Source organism: Vicugna pacos, chromosome 8, assembly GCF_048564905.1.
Source record: "Vicugna pacos chromosome 8, VicPac4, whole genome shotgun sequence".
Lineage (NCBI taxonomy): Eukaryota > Metazoa > Chordata > Mammalia > Artiodactyla > Camelidae > Vicugna > Vicugna pacos.
In genome coordinates this window covers 71,188,351-71,205,110 of record NC_132994.1, presented here as the reverse complement: position 1 = coordinate 71,205,110, position 16,760 = coordinate 71,188,351, and the positions used below count along the sequence as shown (strand labels likewise).

Sequence of the window (16,760 nt, the reverse complement as noted above, 5' to 3'; positions counted from 1 at the left end):
AGTTTAATTGCTCTGCTTAAAACAAATGCATTTATATAACATAAAAATAGGATATAAAATATAACAAAAATAGGATATAAAATATAACATAGATAGCTGCAACATAAACGTTATTGGTAAATTTTATTTTGATTTCTCTATCCTTAAAAGAATGGTGTGCAACATGGTGGCTTCTCAACTGGCTTTCGGGAATTAGAAGTTGAGACTTCTCCATGTGTGCTCACTAGGAACTAGATGCAAAATATGGTCATTGAATTTTCAGTGGCAACTGAAATTTGTTTGTATAAACTGTTGCTCAGAGTAGCATTGCACATTTAACTGAGACAGGCATTCATTTCATGTAATAGATAGAAACAAAATCCCCTTTAATGTATTAGCCATTCTGTGACAGCCTAAAAAGGGTGAGTGACATGGAGGGGGGAAGAGCTAAAACACACAGAAGCCACTCGCCTTTGGGGCTTCCCCACCCTGCCGTCTACATTGGCTAAATTCACTAGTCTGCGTTTCTGCACTAAGCTGATTCAGGTTTGCTGAGTTAACGGTAATGTTTTACAGAAGTTAGTTATTTGTTAGCATTTGTGAATGACCACTGTGCGTCATAGCAAATGCTGTGATTTAAGTTGGAGCATTGTTCATAGACACTGATTTTTACCTGAAAATAAAGAGATCAGGATCCTAAAAGAGTACTAAAATAGGAGTCCACCTTTGGGATACAGTTTCATTAAGAAAAGCCCCTTTCTGTGTCTCTGCCCGGTGAGGTCTGTAACTGTACCCTAGGACTGAGCCAAAGTCTAGAAGAGATATTTTCACATAATGAAGTATAAATAGTAGCAGTATTTAAATACATTTGTCTTGCCAAAAGGAGTTGTGGCTTTCTGCATGTTGGGGATACTAGTGTCTTCCTTGAGAGCAGTGTCTGTCCAGGTGTGGCCTCGCCTGTGAGCTGGGCCCATTCCAGCCTCCTGAGTCAGTCTCTGGGCCTAGCGCCCAGGAAGCTGTTTCAACAAGCTCTCCAGGTACGTTTGCATGCTAAAGGTTGAGACCCACTAAAGCGCTGAGAGCCCAGGAGAATGTGGCTGGCCACATTTCCTAAGCGATTGCTCAGGGGCACCAGACGTCATGAAACATGCCTGGTGTTGCCCCGTTTCCTTGTGCAGCAGTGGACGGGGCTCTGGAGGGATTTATGTTAACCCAAGAAAGTATAAAGGTAGTGTTCAGTTAAAAAACAATTTTGGGGGGAGGGGTACTGAAATTGAGTGCTAGGCTGTGGCATGCTCAGCACCCTTGGTGTTAAATGTGAGACAAACAATTCAGTTGCTGCTTAAAATTTAGGAGAAAGAACGTGATTTGCTGGGGAGAACCCCGAACAAGAGTCCAGGTTCTCCCGCTGCCGCACGGTAGGGCAGTGCCTCAGGGCTGGTTCTTCGTTTGTAAAGTGGAGGCGTCAGCTAGATTTCACGGCCAGGATTACTTCTGGCTTCAGGAGAGAGTCAGCGTGGGAGTGGAGGAGTCAATGTTTTCTACTGTGTTCACATCAGTTTGGCAGCTGGTACCTTCTTACTGAACATAGAATCTTTTCATTTACAACTTAACTGAAACAGTAAGCTTAAATTGAATTTTAGTTTTAAAAAATTCATTTTCTTTCATCTCTGCCCCTAAAGTTTTTTTTTCTTTTCAGTTTGAATACCAAATTGACTGTAGTCCAGCGCCAATGACTTATTTTTCAGCTGTTTCATATTTACAGTCACTAAAGCAACAAGGCAAGTATTAAGTAAGATGCTCAACCCAGATGGCCATCAACAGTGAATGGAGTAGGGAAAGGGTATAGCTCAGCGGCAGAGCACGTGCTTTGCACGCAAGAGGTCCTGGGTTCAATCCCCAGTACCTCCATTAAAATAAATAAGTAAATAAATAACCTAACTACCTCCCCCCTCAAAAAAAGAAAACAGTGAATGAAGAGATGAAAGTGGTATCTCCAAATGGTGAAGTATTGTTTGGCAATAAAAAAGGAATGGCATGCTGATACATGCTACAACCTGGATAAATCTTGAAAACATTATGCTAAGTGACAGAAAGAAGTCTCCAAAGACCACAAGTTATATAATTCTGTTAGTGTCCAGAATAGGGAAATCTATGGAGACGGAAAGTACTTCTTGGTTGCCAGGGCTGGTGGGGAAGGAGCAATGGGAGAGACTGCTCCTGGGCGTGGAGTGTCTTTTCAGGGTGATGAAATGTTCTAAAGTTAGACAGTGGGATTGGTTGCATAACTCTGTGAAGTTGTTAAAAACCACTGAATTGCACATTTTAATGGGTGAATTTTATGCTATGTGAGTTACATTTCAGCAAAGCCATTGTAAAGAGTAATGACTCAGGGATGAAAATCAAAATACAATATTGTCTCAATAATTATTCAGTTAAGTGAACCAAAATAGCATCTGAAAAAGTTTTTGTAATTTGCTTCACTTGTGAGAATTTTTCCTCGTCCTCCTCCCCTGCTTTTCTCCCCCATTTGTGGGAGGTTTCCTGTACTACTTCCTGTCAGAGCCTTTCTAGGTATTTGAAAGGTCTTGTCCAAATATTTGAAAGCTGCAGAAGTTGCTGAAGTGGCACCTTTGGAAGAAGGCTGGAATGTTGGAAAAAGCATTGACATTTTAAATGATTATGAAAGGTCGGGCTCTCAATATAATCTTGGTGGTGCTTAGACAGTTCTCCTCAGACTAATTTTTGAGTAAATGCAGGTGTGGTAATCTAAGAATTAATCTGTCATCATTGCATCCATGGCCTGAAATTCAAACATTTGAATCTCCTTGTCTTTGAATGGTTTTCCTGATTCCTGAGTACATGGGAAAATCACTGCAGACTTCCCCCTGCAGTGTTCTGGCTACTAAAATTAAATGTGATTGGTTTGTCTAAGAAGATGTAAAACGGTTGTTTGTCTGTAAAGTTTGTGGAAGAATTGGTCTCGAGCTTTTCCCTCCTGTCTTGGTCTTCAGGATGGTGTGAATTTATTCTGTGAAAAGTGTGATTGGAGAGGTAATCTTAAACCACCTTTCACATGTTTCAGGAGAAAGTAGACATTTCTCAAAGGAAAAATTACATAACTAGATTTATTTATATTTATATTATTACCAAAATGAGGGAAATAATGAAGGGGATAATTTGTCAGCAAAAATTCAGCGATCATACATGGGTTAGAAGTAAAATGTGGTTGGTATTTTATTGTCAATTTGGTATCTTTTCTTCATCTCTCAGATTCTTGGAAGGCATTTTAGATAACATTTTGATAAAATTAAAAACTAAGACGACTCAAAAGTCATGTTTTCCAAAGTGTATTTTGAAAAATGCTGGTTCTTTGGGATAGTCCATGGAAAAAAACTTCCGTGGGCAGAACGATCTGGGAAACCTAGGCTAAGGCACCTTGCTGACATTTCACAACGTGCATCAACGTGGCAAAGCCTCTCAAAGCCTTTCAGTTAAAGAAAGAAAAAACAAAGAGAACTTTAAGCTATGTGACCTCAAAATACTCCCTCCTCTGCCCCCCATGTGTCACCTCTTTGTCCCTCTCTCTTTAAATTCAGATCATTTTGCAGAAACTGCACAGCCACTCATTTGGATGGTTATCAGAAGCCACTCAAATAATTAAGTTACAGAATGTTAGAGTTGGAAGTTCTTTTACAGATAAAATTGCTCCTAATTACTTCATTTTACAAACGAGCAGGAAGGTGGCCTCTTTCAGACTGGGGGCCCCCTGGAGCTGGCGCTGGGGCTGGGATGGCCGGGGTGCCAGGCCGAGGGGTCCTGCCCACCACCTGCCATCAGGCCTGTGTTGGTAACTGCTCAGCTGCCGGGGGATGAGCAGAAGGGATGGTCGATTTGTTTCGTTTTAATAGGGTGAACTGTTACTGAGTTTATTTAAAAAAAAAAAAAAGATTGGGGTTTAACAACTCTAATTCTCTTTTTTTATTGGAAAAAGAGATGCAGTTGCATTGAAGCAATAAAACCTGGACTGTTGAGTTACATCCCCCCTCGTCGGAAATGTGAAAACAGGTGTGAGCTTCTCCTTTGTCCATGAAAACAGCCTAACAGCCTCCTGGCAGGCTGGTCGTAGTGTCACACAGCTCTTTTCTCATGAGTCTCCCCATTCCGTGCGGCATGCCCCCCCTAAGGAGGAGCCACCTCGCTGTATTCCCAGAGCTCCAGCTCTGATCGCACGTCCAGCATCTCACCTTGGGCCTTTGGACTCTGGGCCCAGCGTTTCAGAGCTGGAAAGGACCTTGGACCACCTAGCCAGACCCTCTCTTTGCTGATCAGGGGGAGCGAGTCCTCAGTAGGTCACAGCACCAGGGCTCAGGCCCAGGTCTCTGGGCCCCCATGCTCTTGCCCACTGTCAGGGATCCGTGCATTTGGCTTTGAGATCATTTGAGTGGCTTTAAGAAATACAGGTTCTTGGGCCGAGGCCCAGGAACTTGGGTGTTTGAAAAGCTGCTCTGGGGAATTCTAATGGTTAGTCCCACTCAGGAACAGCTGAGCGTGTGACAGCTATCTGAGGTCCACCTATTTTATGTCATAAGCAGCAGCCCCACCCGACTCTACCCCACCGCCTTCCCCACGCCCACACCCCTAGCATCAGTGCCCCCCAGGAGGCCCTGATTGGTGTTTGTGGAGGGAGTAAGCCCCCCCAGGCATGCCCAGTGCCCACCAGCTGGGGCGGGCTGGGAACTAGAAGATGAAAGCTGTTACGGTCATCCGAGTACAGTGTGGTAGTTTTGAGCTGAACACACCCACGATAAGAATAGCAAATAGAATTTTTAAACAAGTAGATTATTAATCAGAGGGGGAATAGGCATTGTTACAATCAGCTGTTTATCATTTTCATTAGCTAAGGCAAAGGTAGGTTTCGGGTTGAATCCTGATTTTAAATAATACATGTGTTATACGTAGTCAGGTGGGCCGGTGCAGACGCCTGCAAAACTCCAGTCATTCTGTTCAGGAAGAAGAAGAAGTGCATGGTGTTTTGCTTAAATTTAAGAAGTTTTTCTGGCCAGTTTTATGAGTTCTTTTTTTTAGGAATAAAACTAAATTCATTCCTGTTTTTGTTTGCATGGAATTTGTCTCTTGCATAAACTGATAGTCTAGTAATAGATCAGAAACTTACCTCTTATTGAACTGAAAACATCGCTAACTATCAGAGGCAAAAAAGAAAATTTTTTCTGCTAAATATGGTGAGTGTGAAAAATACACAAATATTCATTAGAACTTCATTTTCCTCAAGGGGTTCAGACATCTTCAATACCAGGTTTTGTGTCTAAGATAACATTATCTCACTCTACAATTCTGACCCGGTATATACAGCTGTAGAAAAACCTCGTTTTAACCAGGAGAGTGCTAATGTAACTCCCACATCTGAACTGAACTTGCGAGCTCCTGTCACAGCGGAGTGTGATCTTAGGATTTAGCACTTCAGAACTCTAACTACAGCTTTGTGCCGCAGCTTCAAATGGAGAAGTGTTTGGAGGGGAGACATGAATTATTAAATTACCATCCACACCAACCACATGGGTCTTTGTATGTATGTAAGGGTGGGGGTGGGAGGCACATGAGCAGAATTAAACTTTAATCACCACTACCCCCTCCAAACAAAGCAGAATATTAGGAAGTTTTAGTATTTTGACCAGCCTGGGATAAACACTGCCCTTCTGGGGGTAGACTTTAAATGACTAACTGCATACTATAAGCACACCTACGTCGCACATTACTGTGGGATTTTTCTGCCTTCAACGAATGTGGCCTTTGATAAAAGGGGGAAATAGCAAGACAATAAAGATTGCAAACCATGCACTTTTCTCCAGCCTTTGCATGTGGTTTGGGTTTGTATGTTTAAAACTATGGACCCTCCGTCTTTTTGTGGCGCCATCCTCATATTTATTGTGCATAACCTTATAATCCCATTTTATTTCTGCAGCACCATTGCAAACACAAGTTCTAGCTTTCATCCAAGTACACATCGAGTTCACTAAAAACAATTGATTACCATGGAAACGTAACAGGATAAGAAAAAGGAGAGTTGGGATTTAGATATTTCCTTAATATGCCAACAGCTGATTTCTTTTAAAGCCCCTGGATAAGTGGGCCAAAACATGAATATAAATGGTCCTGTCATCTGAGTAAATGTTTCATTTTCAACGTTGATGGAAGTTTATATTATATTTCAGTACATTATTAAAGATCTGTAAAGCTTAAAAGAACCTTAATAGTCCTTCTAAACAGGGAACTGTTTAACATGCTACTGATTAAGGCAGGGCCATGCTGTGGTCCTTTTCAGGGTGGGAGCCCCCCTTTCTCCCAGAGGGCATTTGGAAGTGTGTGGGTGTGTGGGGGGTGTTGGTAAGGTACTTTTAGATGACTGGGGACATCTATGTTTAGTGGGTGGGTTCAGGGATGCTAAACATTCTTGCAGAGAGCTCCTGCTGCCCAGAGTCCCGGGGCACCTCCAGTGAGAAACGCTGGGAGACTAACAACTCATCAGGTGTCACTCACGCCAGGTCCCGCAGGGCAGCTTGGCTGTGGGTCATTAACGTTTTCGAGTGTTTAGATTTCATGAGTTCTTCCATCTCAACCTCAATCTCAAGGTTAGAGAGCATGCACTGTATATGAAGTACACATATATCGACTAAAATTAACTTGGAAATAAAGCAACAAAAAAGTACTAAGATAAGGATATTTAAACAAATCCCCGAAGCAAAACACATACTTCATATTTGACCAGAATAATGCAGTTGAGGTTCTTGTTAGAGAAAATAATTAAGCACCCTACATGGGCAGAAATAAATACAAAAATATATAAATGATAGAAATTTAATGCAAATATGAGACGTGAGACATAGAAACAAGGATAATTTTCCATACAATGAGATAACTTTATATGCCTTAAAGTCTTAACAAAAGTAGGAAAATACTAAGATTATGTAGAATTGTCAATTTCAGTTTTAAGAATAATATATTGTATATTTGCCAAATAAATTCATATCAGGAAAAAGATTATAAAGTGTGAATGAGTATACATGTGTATTGATTAAAATTACCTTGATTTATTAATTTTAGGGGGTGTCTACAAATGAAAATTTTGGTGCACCCCCAAATCAGAACTGGAACTTGCTCCTTGGGATGGGCTGGTCGGCCGCACAATGGGGGGAAAAGCCTGGTGTCTCCCGCTGTGGGTCCCAGCCTTGCTGGTGCCTGCAGTGCGGGGAGGACGTAACCTGCTCTCCAGGCGCGCCGGCTTTGTCTGAGGCTATACGCCAGACTGCGTGACCACCCCGGGGTGTTGGAGCACAGGGAAAGAAGTCTGCGGAAAGACCAGACCAGGGTAAACTTGGCCAGGTGTCTGGTGTCAGGGCCACTGATGCTCACATCGTCCTGTGATGGGGGGTGCAGTTGCCGCAGGCTGTGCGGACCATCTCCATACGCTCAAGTTTTAAGAAGTTCACTTTACACACTGTTGGCTTGTTACCTCCAACCTCAGCAAAATTATTTCTTTTACTGGTGATTTGCTTTTTCAGAGTGTGTACTTGCAGTCAAATATGAACCTGATTCAGAACCTTAAAATAGTTTTTTCTAAATTCCTGTTAATCAGTTTGCAAAATGGTTAATAATGGTGTAATGGTTACTTTTCAGTGTTAATGATTAGCTTTGGTTTCGGGAGGTGACTTTTTTCTTGGTCCTCAAATTTAGAGGAGGTGATCGAGATGGTAGGAATTAGAGTCTGAAATCTCTTAAGCATGAACCTCTGGTCTTTTATATTAACCTTAACCAGGGTAGTGGCATTTGTTACAAATTATTTGGTGGTTCAAAATCTGAATCGGTAAGTAACAGAAAGAAAAACGCATCTAAGGCCCAGCCCCACACCCACCCCCCATTAGTTTTGAGTATGATATTCTTTGTGGGCTTACGAGTGTAATTTGGGGCTGTGTTTGTTACAGAATATTGGACTTTGGGGCTGCTTTTTGCACCCCTAATGTTAGCCCTTGGAGCTGTAATTGAGAGAGAAGGAGACTTGCTTTATCTTGTGCTTCCTAACAACCATTTTATGATCTCTTTAAAATATTGCTGGAAGGAAAAGGAAGAAACTTAGGTTTTTGTATTTTAATATAATTGAAGAATCTGAAATATGCCCAGTCTTACTTCTCAGTAAACTTCAGTTCTTTAATTTGTAGACTGAGATTAGATTGGAGGGGAAATTTTATTTAAAATCTGGAAGATTACGCCTCACTTCTCCATGCAAGTTGTATCAGAGAACCTTTGAGATATACTGGATGTATATAAGTGTCTCTCAATCATCACAGTCTTGAGTGCTAGGACAAAAGTGACTCTGAAGACTAATTTTTGTTCAGCAGAGTATCCAGACAAGGCGTGACACACATTCAGAACTCGCTATGCATTAATTCTTACATCAGGAAGCTAAGCGTTAACACAGTTAATCTGTGTCCTCATTACATTTATATCGGTGTTAGGAAGAATTTGGAGTAGATGTCTATCCAGCTAGTTATAAAATTCACTTGAAAAATGAGAAGCAAGCATTTCTTAATATTAAGCATTATAGTTGCTGTGCTGTTTTTGGGGGGATAGTGATATTAAAGTGGCTAGATGTGTGTTTTTCCTATGTTAGTAAATTCTGGGTTTTCTCAAGTGATAAATTTGAAAATTACCTTGAAATAAAAATTTTTAAACAGTCAACTGTGTGGCAACATTGGAGACGGTTTTCAGGTCCGCCCGTTACTACCGCCTCAGCTTCTTGTGACCTTACTGTCCTAGTAATGCTGACGTTTTTGCATTTTACGTTCATCTGTTGTCTGGATAGATCTCACCTGTAGCATTTTGTTTCCTATATTTTTAATTTTCAAAGCAATTTTCCATGTTTCTACTATCTTCATACTTACCGTTTCAGACTACTCCAAAATACTCTGTCCTTTTTGATGTGTCTAGAGTCATTTAGCCTCTTCTCTCTTCACCGTTTAGGTGGTTCTCAGGTTGCCGTAAACATTCTGCTGTGCAGACCCTTCTCTCTCCTCCTTGTACTTCCTGACTTGGTATGAAGGCTCTGAGGCTGCCCACTGGTGCCTCACTTAGCTGTTTTAAGGATCAAAATGAGATTGTATATGGAAAAATATATTAAGTTATCGAAGTATTTTTGTAGAAAAACAGCTTAGACCTAAGCGTGAGTGTGCTTTATTAAAGCCATGAGGGTGCATATTTGAATCCAAACTGTGCACACTGCAAAACTCTTCATCTGGGGCGTGTGTGGTGTGTATGTATGTGGGGGAGTGTGGTGTGTGTATGTATGTGCAGTGGGGTGGGCGGTGGTATGTGTGCTGGGGTGTGGGGGGTGTGTCTGTGATGTGGTGGGGAGGGGTGTTGGGGAGGTGGGGTGGTGGGGGTGTGGGGGGTGTGCTGCCTGGATGGGAGTGGATGTGGAGTTGGAACATACTCTTGCCACGTTGCTCAGACCTTTGAGTTGAGGTGGAAAGCCCTGAAGATCATTAAAAGAACACTCAGTTAAGTGTAGTTTGTTTTGTTCTGTTTTCCAGATCAATGTCCGAGTCACCACCATGGATGCGGAGCTGGAGTTCGCCATCCAGCCAAATACAACAGGAAAACAGCTTTTTGATCAGGTTGGTCTCTGTGAACCTGAGAGAATTCCCAGTTAGAAAAAAAATTTTCCCAACATCCAAATAATTTTGTTTGCCAAGCACATTTATGGCCATGGTCTGCTGCTGGCTCCTCCATGTGGAGTGGGCCTTTCCCCACCGCAGCATCACATCGTTGGACACACTCTTGGGTAGAGCCGGGTCCACAGCCCCAGGAAGGAGTCTGGGGGCTGCTGTGGGATCTCGACCAGCCAGTGCCTCACCCAAAGCTCTGGCTGCCGGATGTCCCGCCAGGTCACCATGGTTTCCAGGGGGACCAAGGGACTCAGCTGAGCTGGCTCCCAGGTCAGCAGATGCTTCTGTCCTGAGTGGGATCACTGAGAGGTCCTGAGAGTCCCAGCCAGCAGGGGGAGTGGGGAACTCATCTAACCAGCAGACCTGCCAGTTGGAGTGTGTGCTGATCAGGAACCCGGGAGGCAGAATTTGGCAGGTATAGAAGCTTTAGGTCACACACACCCCAGTGCGTGATTGGGTCTCCCTTCAAACTGAAAGTGAGCCCGGGCAGGTGGATGCCCCCCAGCTGGAGCCCCAGGGCCAGGGCCCCGGAGCGGAAGCCTCCAAGGGTGGTTGCAGACATGGCCTCCGCCCTCCCTGTGCTGTTATTTTGAGGCCATTCCCTGGCTGGGCCTCACCCAATGAGGATAGAGACATTTACTGCCCTGGGTGGGGTTGGACTTAGGGTGAAAATCTAAAGGTTCCTCCTGCAAGATAATCCCGAAGTAAGTGAACCGGGGCCAGGGGCAGGGGGCGGGTGGGGGCCGGGAGGAGGCCCGGGCTGGGTCAGCTCTGCCTGCAGCCGCTCGGCCCCCACTCGGCAAAGTCTTTGTAAACGAGTGGGGGCTGTTTTCCGAGCAGATTTTTAAAATGGGAGACGGAAGCTCTGTGTCAGGGTAGTTAGGCATTTTTGGTGTCCGATGTATTGTCCATTCAGTTTCCCTTACTTCTAGATTCTTCTCAGGTGTGGCTTTTCAATAGCAGGGGCTGTTGAAGAGTTTGCATTATGTACGCTGCGGGATACTGATTCCCTGTGTCTCCTGAGGTCCTTGTCTCTGCTATTGGAGGGCCCTTTGTGGGGCTGGGGAGAATAAGAGGCTCGCCCTGGTGTCTCAAGGCACCTCACCTGCCAGTTTCAGTTCCACACACTCTTCTGACCGCACATAGGTGCTGGGCGCTGAGCTGCACACCTCACGTGATGGTCTCAGCTTCCTGATCCCGGCGCCATGTTGACAGAACTTACGTGTTCCTCAATGCTGAATAATTGTATCTAGTCAGTATTTGCGTTGGTTTTGAGCCAAGTATTTTTCTAATATGAGATTAGCTGTTCGCCAGTGATGTGGAGCTATGGGTTACAGGTGTGCAGAAATGGACCCTGCACTCAGTCACTTGTGGACCCACAACTGTTTTAAAAATGCTAAATAAATACATAAATCCAGTCCACGTGCCAAGTTTTGATAAGTTCAGCCCCTGAATTATTCTGAGGCTCATTAGCCCCTCTCAGCCGTCCTGGGCCAGCGCGCAGTTACTGCTGTTCCCCACCGCAGAGAACAGTCCCTGCATCCGCTTGCTAAGGGGCGGTCTCACGGTAACCGCCCTTCCCAGGCCGTCTTTCCCGCCTGGAGCTCAGCCAGCCTCTGAGACGGGTGATGAGGTTCCACCCCCAAGCCAGAGTCCAGAGAGATGAAAGTCATAGCCGACAAAAAGATTCCTTCCCTCCCTCCCTTCAGTGACAGGACTTAGGTCACCAGGTCTCTGAGAGAGATGTGCTTCCTGCTGAGAAACACCGCATGGTCTGAGAACGTGGAGGTGCGGGCAGACCGGGTACCTGGCTCGGTCTGGTCATAGGTCATAACTGGGAGCCCGGGGCTCGGGGAGGAAGGGAACCTCGGGGCCGTACAGTGAGCTCGTGCCAGAGCAGAGGTTGGCTCCACTTGTGTTACACTTCACTCTCTGAAGATCCATTCATTTCTCCTTCTGAGGTAGCTGTGATGCGAAGGTCCTGTCCTCACCTGCACCTGCCCCTTCACCCCTCAGCCCCTCTGGGCATGTTTCTTCCTGACACCTGCTAAGGGCTGTGGGCTGCACAGGACTCTGCGTCCTTTCTCTGTGCTGCCATCTGATACCCTTCTAGGTCTTGGAAGCTCATTCACAGACCCGACTGCCAGTCACTAAAACGTGGTTTTTAAATGAATTAGGTTGGAAGGTAGGTCGGTCAGTCTGTCCCTGTCTTTCCCCTCTGATTCCTTAAGTCTCTTCTGCAATAAATGTCCCCCAGCCCCTGCCCAGTGCTGTCACTTTGTCTGTGGCTAGATTCTAAGCCAAGGCTCCAGTGACAGAGGCTGGCCACCCCGCGGTGCCCTGGGTTCCTGGAGGGGCCGCGGTGCTTTCCCACCCCTGAAGCTGCTGAGCTGGGGGAAGGGAGTTCTGCCCTGTGACTCTCTGCCCATTGTTTTAATCATCAAAAAGTAGCGTTTTCCAGCTGTTACTGGAGATTAAGTAGACACATCCCTGCCTTTTCCTTTCCAAAAATCTGCCACTTAAAACAGAGGCAGAGATGAAGGACTAGTCCCCACACCTGTTCACATGTGCTCCGTGCAGCGTATCAGCTGTAGGTGAGGAGGAACACTGGAGGGACCGTGAGGTGTGTGTTCTAGGGACGCTGGGTTTCCCTCGTGGAGAGGGCTGGTTGGTTTTTAAAACGGCCTGAAGAAAGGAAGGCTGTTGAATTCTGCTGTGTTGTTTTGGGGAATCCATAGGGATAGAAATAGGGCTTTGAAACACGCTGAGGACAGTCAGCCTGGAAACGGAAGATTCATACCCTAAAGATACATGGCAGATTGGGGCACCCAAGACAGGCCTCCACCGAGGGAGTGAGGCTCCTGCGTTAGGTCCGTGGCAAGGCTCCAGGGTCCAGCCTGCCCCGTGAGAGGGGGCTGGTCACGGGGATGCAGACGGAGATGAGGAATCTGGGCTGTGGCACTGAGATCAGCAAGGGTCTGACAGGGATGCAGGAGCCAAGGGGACCAGAACTCATTCAGGACTGGTTAGACCCAGGCTGAGGCTACAGTTGGGTGGATGGAGTAGAAAGACTAGACCAGAGAGGTAGAATTGCTTACGTGTGTGGGGCCTCCTAGTGCAACTTTGAAACAACACGAAGAGGAAAGCAGGGCAGTTTTCACACCCAGATGTTGAGATGCAGATTTGTGCGGAGTAAGAAATTAGCAGGATTGGATGCAGAACACCTGGCGTTTGAAAAACCAGCCAGGGGCTCTCTCTCTAAAGGACCACAGGAGACTTTTTTCCTAGTACTGTAGAAAATTTTAAAATGTGAAATTCCTTGCTATGACCTAGGGTTGAATTCTACTTTCCTGTATGAGAATTTCAGATTTCTGGAGGTTGAAAGAATGCTGGTCACCCTGGCGTGTGTGCAGCTGGGCGCTGCCCCCTTCCCTGGGTCTTTCCCGCCCTCTGCCTCCTGCCTTTGCAGGAACTGCTGGGTCCCTGGTCCTAGCTGAACAGAGTCCTGGGCCAGCTGCCTGAGGAGCAGAGACGGGCAGCCAGAGGAGGCCCACGCGCCCCTTTGCTTCACGGTGGTAACTTTCAGCCCCCTTTCCACGCGGGCACTCCGACAGGTGACCTTCACAGCTGTGACACATGCTGGTGCAGCTGGGTCACGCCCTGTTCTCTGTGTGCTCACTGTGACCCCCTGTCTGTCTTTACTCAGGAAATAATGGAACACAGAGGAGTAGGAGTGAGATAGCATGAGACTACAGGTTAACCCTGAGTCTGCTCAAGGTTATATTAAAAATAAATGGTCTGTGGCTTTGGGGTGATAGCCTCTGTTAGTAACAGACGGTGCGGGGAGCCTGCCCAGCGTGACTGAGCCGGCGCCCGGCTCCTGGCAGCTCTGCTGCACCACGTGGCACTGCCCATCCGGAGGGCTCCTCGTGACTCTTTGGGCCCCTCTGTCTCTTTCAACAGGTGGTTAAGACTATCGGCCTTCGGGAAGTGTGGTACTTTGGCCTCCAGTATGTGGATAATAAAGGATTTCCTACCTGGTTGAAACTTGATAAAAAGGTAAGTCAGAGTTAACTATTTACAGGCTAATAATTGGGTCTGGTCCCCTTTGTTGACATGGAAACTCGGTCTTTTGTTTTTTGTTCCTTTGTATTTGTGTAAAAGTTTTTATAGACAGAAAGATTGCAGGTTTCTAGTAAGTGGGGATAGTGGTTGGAAATTAGATCCTGGTATTTCTCTTCACTGCTCCTGAACTGGAGCGTATGATGCTTAATTGCTTAGCTTTCAGTTGACCTTAGTTTTTTTTTTTTTCCCCAATGAGATTGTTAATCTTATAAACCATGAATCATCCACTGTTTGGTGAGAACCTGTTACTGCTTTGTTTGAACCTGTGATAAATTCTTCTCCAACTCTAAAGACTGGATAATTCCACTCACAATTATAAAGAAAAGCAATAAGCTAAATGTGTTTTTGCCAAACAATTTGAAAAATGTCCTTTTCCCCAAACCTCCCCCCTTTCCTCCCATGTTACTATGCATATCAGGAAAGAGGCGAGGGAGAGAGAGGAGGTACAGAGAGTGAGTCCCTGGTCCAGGGCTAGACTGGCCGTGTGGACAAGATGCCTGGTTCATGGGTCACAACCTGGAATTGATAGCATCGCCCCCGGAAGACCAGGGCTGGGGCTGGTGTCCTGGCGGGTCACTGACTGGCCGTGGCCAGACTCCAGCAAAGGATGAGAGTGTGGCAGGCCTCCAACTGGCCTCTTCTGGCTTCCGTGTTAAAAAAGTGACTTTCAGAATAAAGATTATCTTCTGAAAACCGGCCTGAAAGAATCTTCTGAGTGAGTTGTTAAGAACTTGTGCCAGGAAGGCAGGTTTTTGGCGAACCTGCAGTGAGAGCTTGGCCTTTGCTGTCCAGGTGTCGGCCCAGGAGCTCAGAAAGGAGAATCCTCTCCTGTTCAAGTTCCGGGCCAAGTTCTACCCGGAAGACGTGTCTGAGGAGCTCATCCAGGACATCACGCAGAAGCTCTTCTTCCTGCAAGTGAAGGAGGGGATTCTGAGCGACGAGATCTACTGCCCGCCCGAGACGGCCGTGCTGCTGGGCTCCTATGCCGTGCAGGCCAAGTTCGGAGACTACAACAAGGAGCTGCACAAGGCCGGGTACCTCAGCAACGAGCGGCTGATCCCCCAGAGGTGCGCAGGCCGGGCCTGGGGCGGCCGGGGTGCTGGCCGGGTCTGGGGGCTCGGGGACTTCGTGGAGGGCGCATGCTCCCTGGGGCCCAGCGCTTCCCCGGGGCCCTGCTGACCACCCGACGGGTCTGCGGTAGAGAAACTCAGCAGGGAAGGGGGCCTCCCTCACCGGAGCTGAGGGCACCATGACAAATCAGACCTGTTAGCTCTCCTGGTGCGGGGTGAATCGGCCCCGGTAGCTCTGTTTATTTACAGGTGGTCACGTAAATCACCCCCTTTAGAGGAAGAGGCCACGTAAAATAAAATACCTCCTTAAAGTTTTCCTAGCAAGACTGGGTTTTGGGTTTGTTCCAGGTTCTGAATCTTCCAGGATGTTAATGGTCATAAATAGAATCGTCACATATTCTCGGTGACTTTATTTGAAAGAAAGGCCAAGGTTTGCGTGAGGGTGGGCAGTGGCCACCGCTCACCTCCCACAGCCCTTTGTGGCGATGACGCTGTGCCCTCTTCTTTGCAATCCAGAGTCATGGACCAGCACAAGCTCACCAGGGACCAGTGGGAGGACCGGATCCAGGTGTGGCATGCCGAGCACCGCGGGATGCTCAAGTGAGTGCCAGGCTGGGCGGCTCCGCCTTGCCGACCTGTCTTCATTGTGGGTGACTCGAGTGAGGGTCCTCCAGGTGACCCCGGGCCCAGGGCCTGGCAGGGCAAGGAGGTAACGAGCTGCAAGTGAGGTTTCTTCCTAAATAAAGCCAAGTGTTCCTCCCCAGGGTCAGAAGCTATTGAGTTTATGCCTTTAGGCCCTAAAGCCTTCTCCCCTCACTTCAGAGGAGAGAAAGTCTCGTCTAGAACTCTTCATTTCAGCCGGGGCCGCAGGACTGTTGGCCACAAGCCTCAGTTATTTTCTTTTCCCTGTCACAGAGTTGCCGACTTCATTGACCACACAGTGGTTGTCTTCATAAGGTGTAAATGTAAAAAGACAGATCCCAAGTGACAAACACTTGCTATTAAAGAGGCACCAGTGAGGCGTGGAGGGGGCCCGATAGGACAGGTGGTGTTCAGTCTAAGACGTGGCCGGATGCTCTTCCTAGCATCCTCATCTGGGGACTGGCAGCAACTCTGTGTAATGTCCCCGCCTCAAAAGTTCATTTGCAGTTTGGACCTCAGACACTTTTAATTCCTTAGAATTTCCTGTCTGACCCAAGCATATTCTGTGGAGGGAAATAACCCAAAGCCTGAGCAGTGGCCCCTGGGGAGGCAGAGGGTGGACTCCCCGAAGCACCATGGAGGCCAGAGAGAAGGGTCATCCCCAGCATTGAAGCTGACGGGGGAAATCCTCTGTGTCTAGAGGAACCAGCGTGAGTCAGTTCACTTCTCTACTAACGTGTGAGGTACGTCCGTGGCCCGTGTCCAGCACAGCTGGGGGCCCACTGGACACAGGCGTGGACGGCTGGCAGAGGGACAGTGACTGAGGCACGTGCTGTCAGCCGGTCCTGCGGGGCTGCCTTACGTTTCGGGTACTGGTGGCGGCTCATCTGTTGAGGGTGTGGCGCACGCTAATGGTTACGCTGGTGTTTACTCTCCCCAACCAGAGACAGTGCTATGTTGGAGTATCTGAAGATTGCCCAGGACCTGGAAATGTATGGAATCAACTATTTTGAGATAAAAAATAAGAAAGGAACAGACCTTTGGCTTGGAGTTGATGCCCTTGGACTAAATATTTATGAGAAAGATGATAAGTGAGTTGAACTTTCTATTATCTTTAGCTGGTGGGGTATCGGGCCTGGGGACAATGGCAGTTACGCATGTGGGTTACTTTTGAAGTATTTCTCTGGCAATTGGCCTAGCATGT

At 46.7% G+C, this 16,760-nt stretch overlaps 1 protein-coding gene and 1 non-coding gene across 3 annotated transcripts in view; both read left to right on the top strand.

The window, feature by feature from the left end:
* EZR (ezrin) overlaps positions 1-16,760 on the top strand; it is a 44,286-nt gene that overhangs the window by 13,352 nt on the left and 14,174 nt on the right. The window contains exons 3-7 of one of the 2 annotated variants that reach the window (XM_072966109.1): positions 9,585-9,668; positions 13,683-13,778; positions 14,637-14,911; positions 15,431-15,514; positions 16,501-16,647. In XM_072966109.1, coding sequence (XP_072822210.1) covers positions 9,585-9,668; positions 13,683-13,778; positions 14,637-14,911; positions 15,431-15,514; positions 16,501-16,647 — 686 coding nt within the window. Of the gene's footprint in view, positions 1-9,584; positions 9,669-13,682; positions 13,779-14,636; positions 14,912-15,430; positions 15,515-16,500; positions 16,648-16,760 lie in introns of those variants that run through there. The other variant, XM_006197698.4, reaches the window with a different exon arrangement.
* Positions 1,816-1,890, top strand: TRNAA-UGC (transfer RNA alanine (anticodon UGC)). The gene has a single exon. It is a non-coding gene; the product is annotated as a tRNA-Ala (tRNA).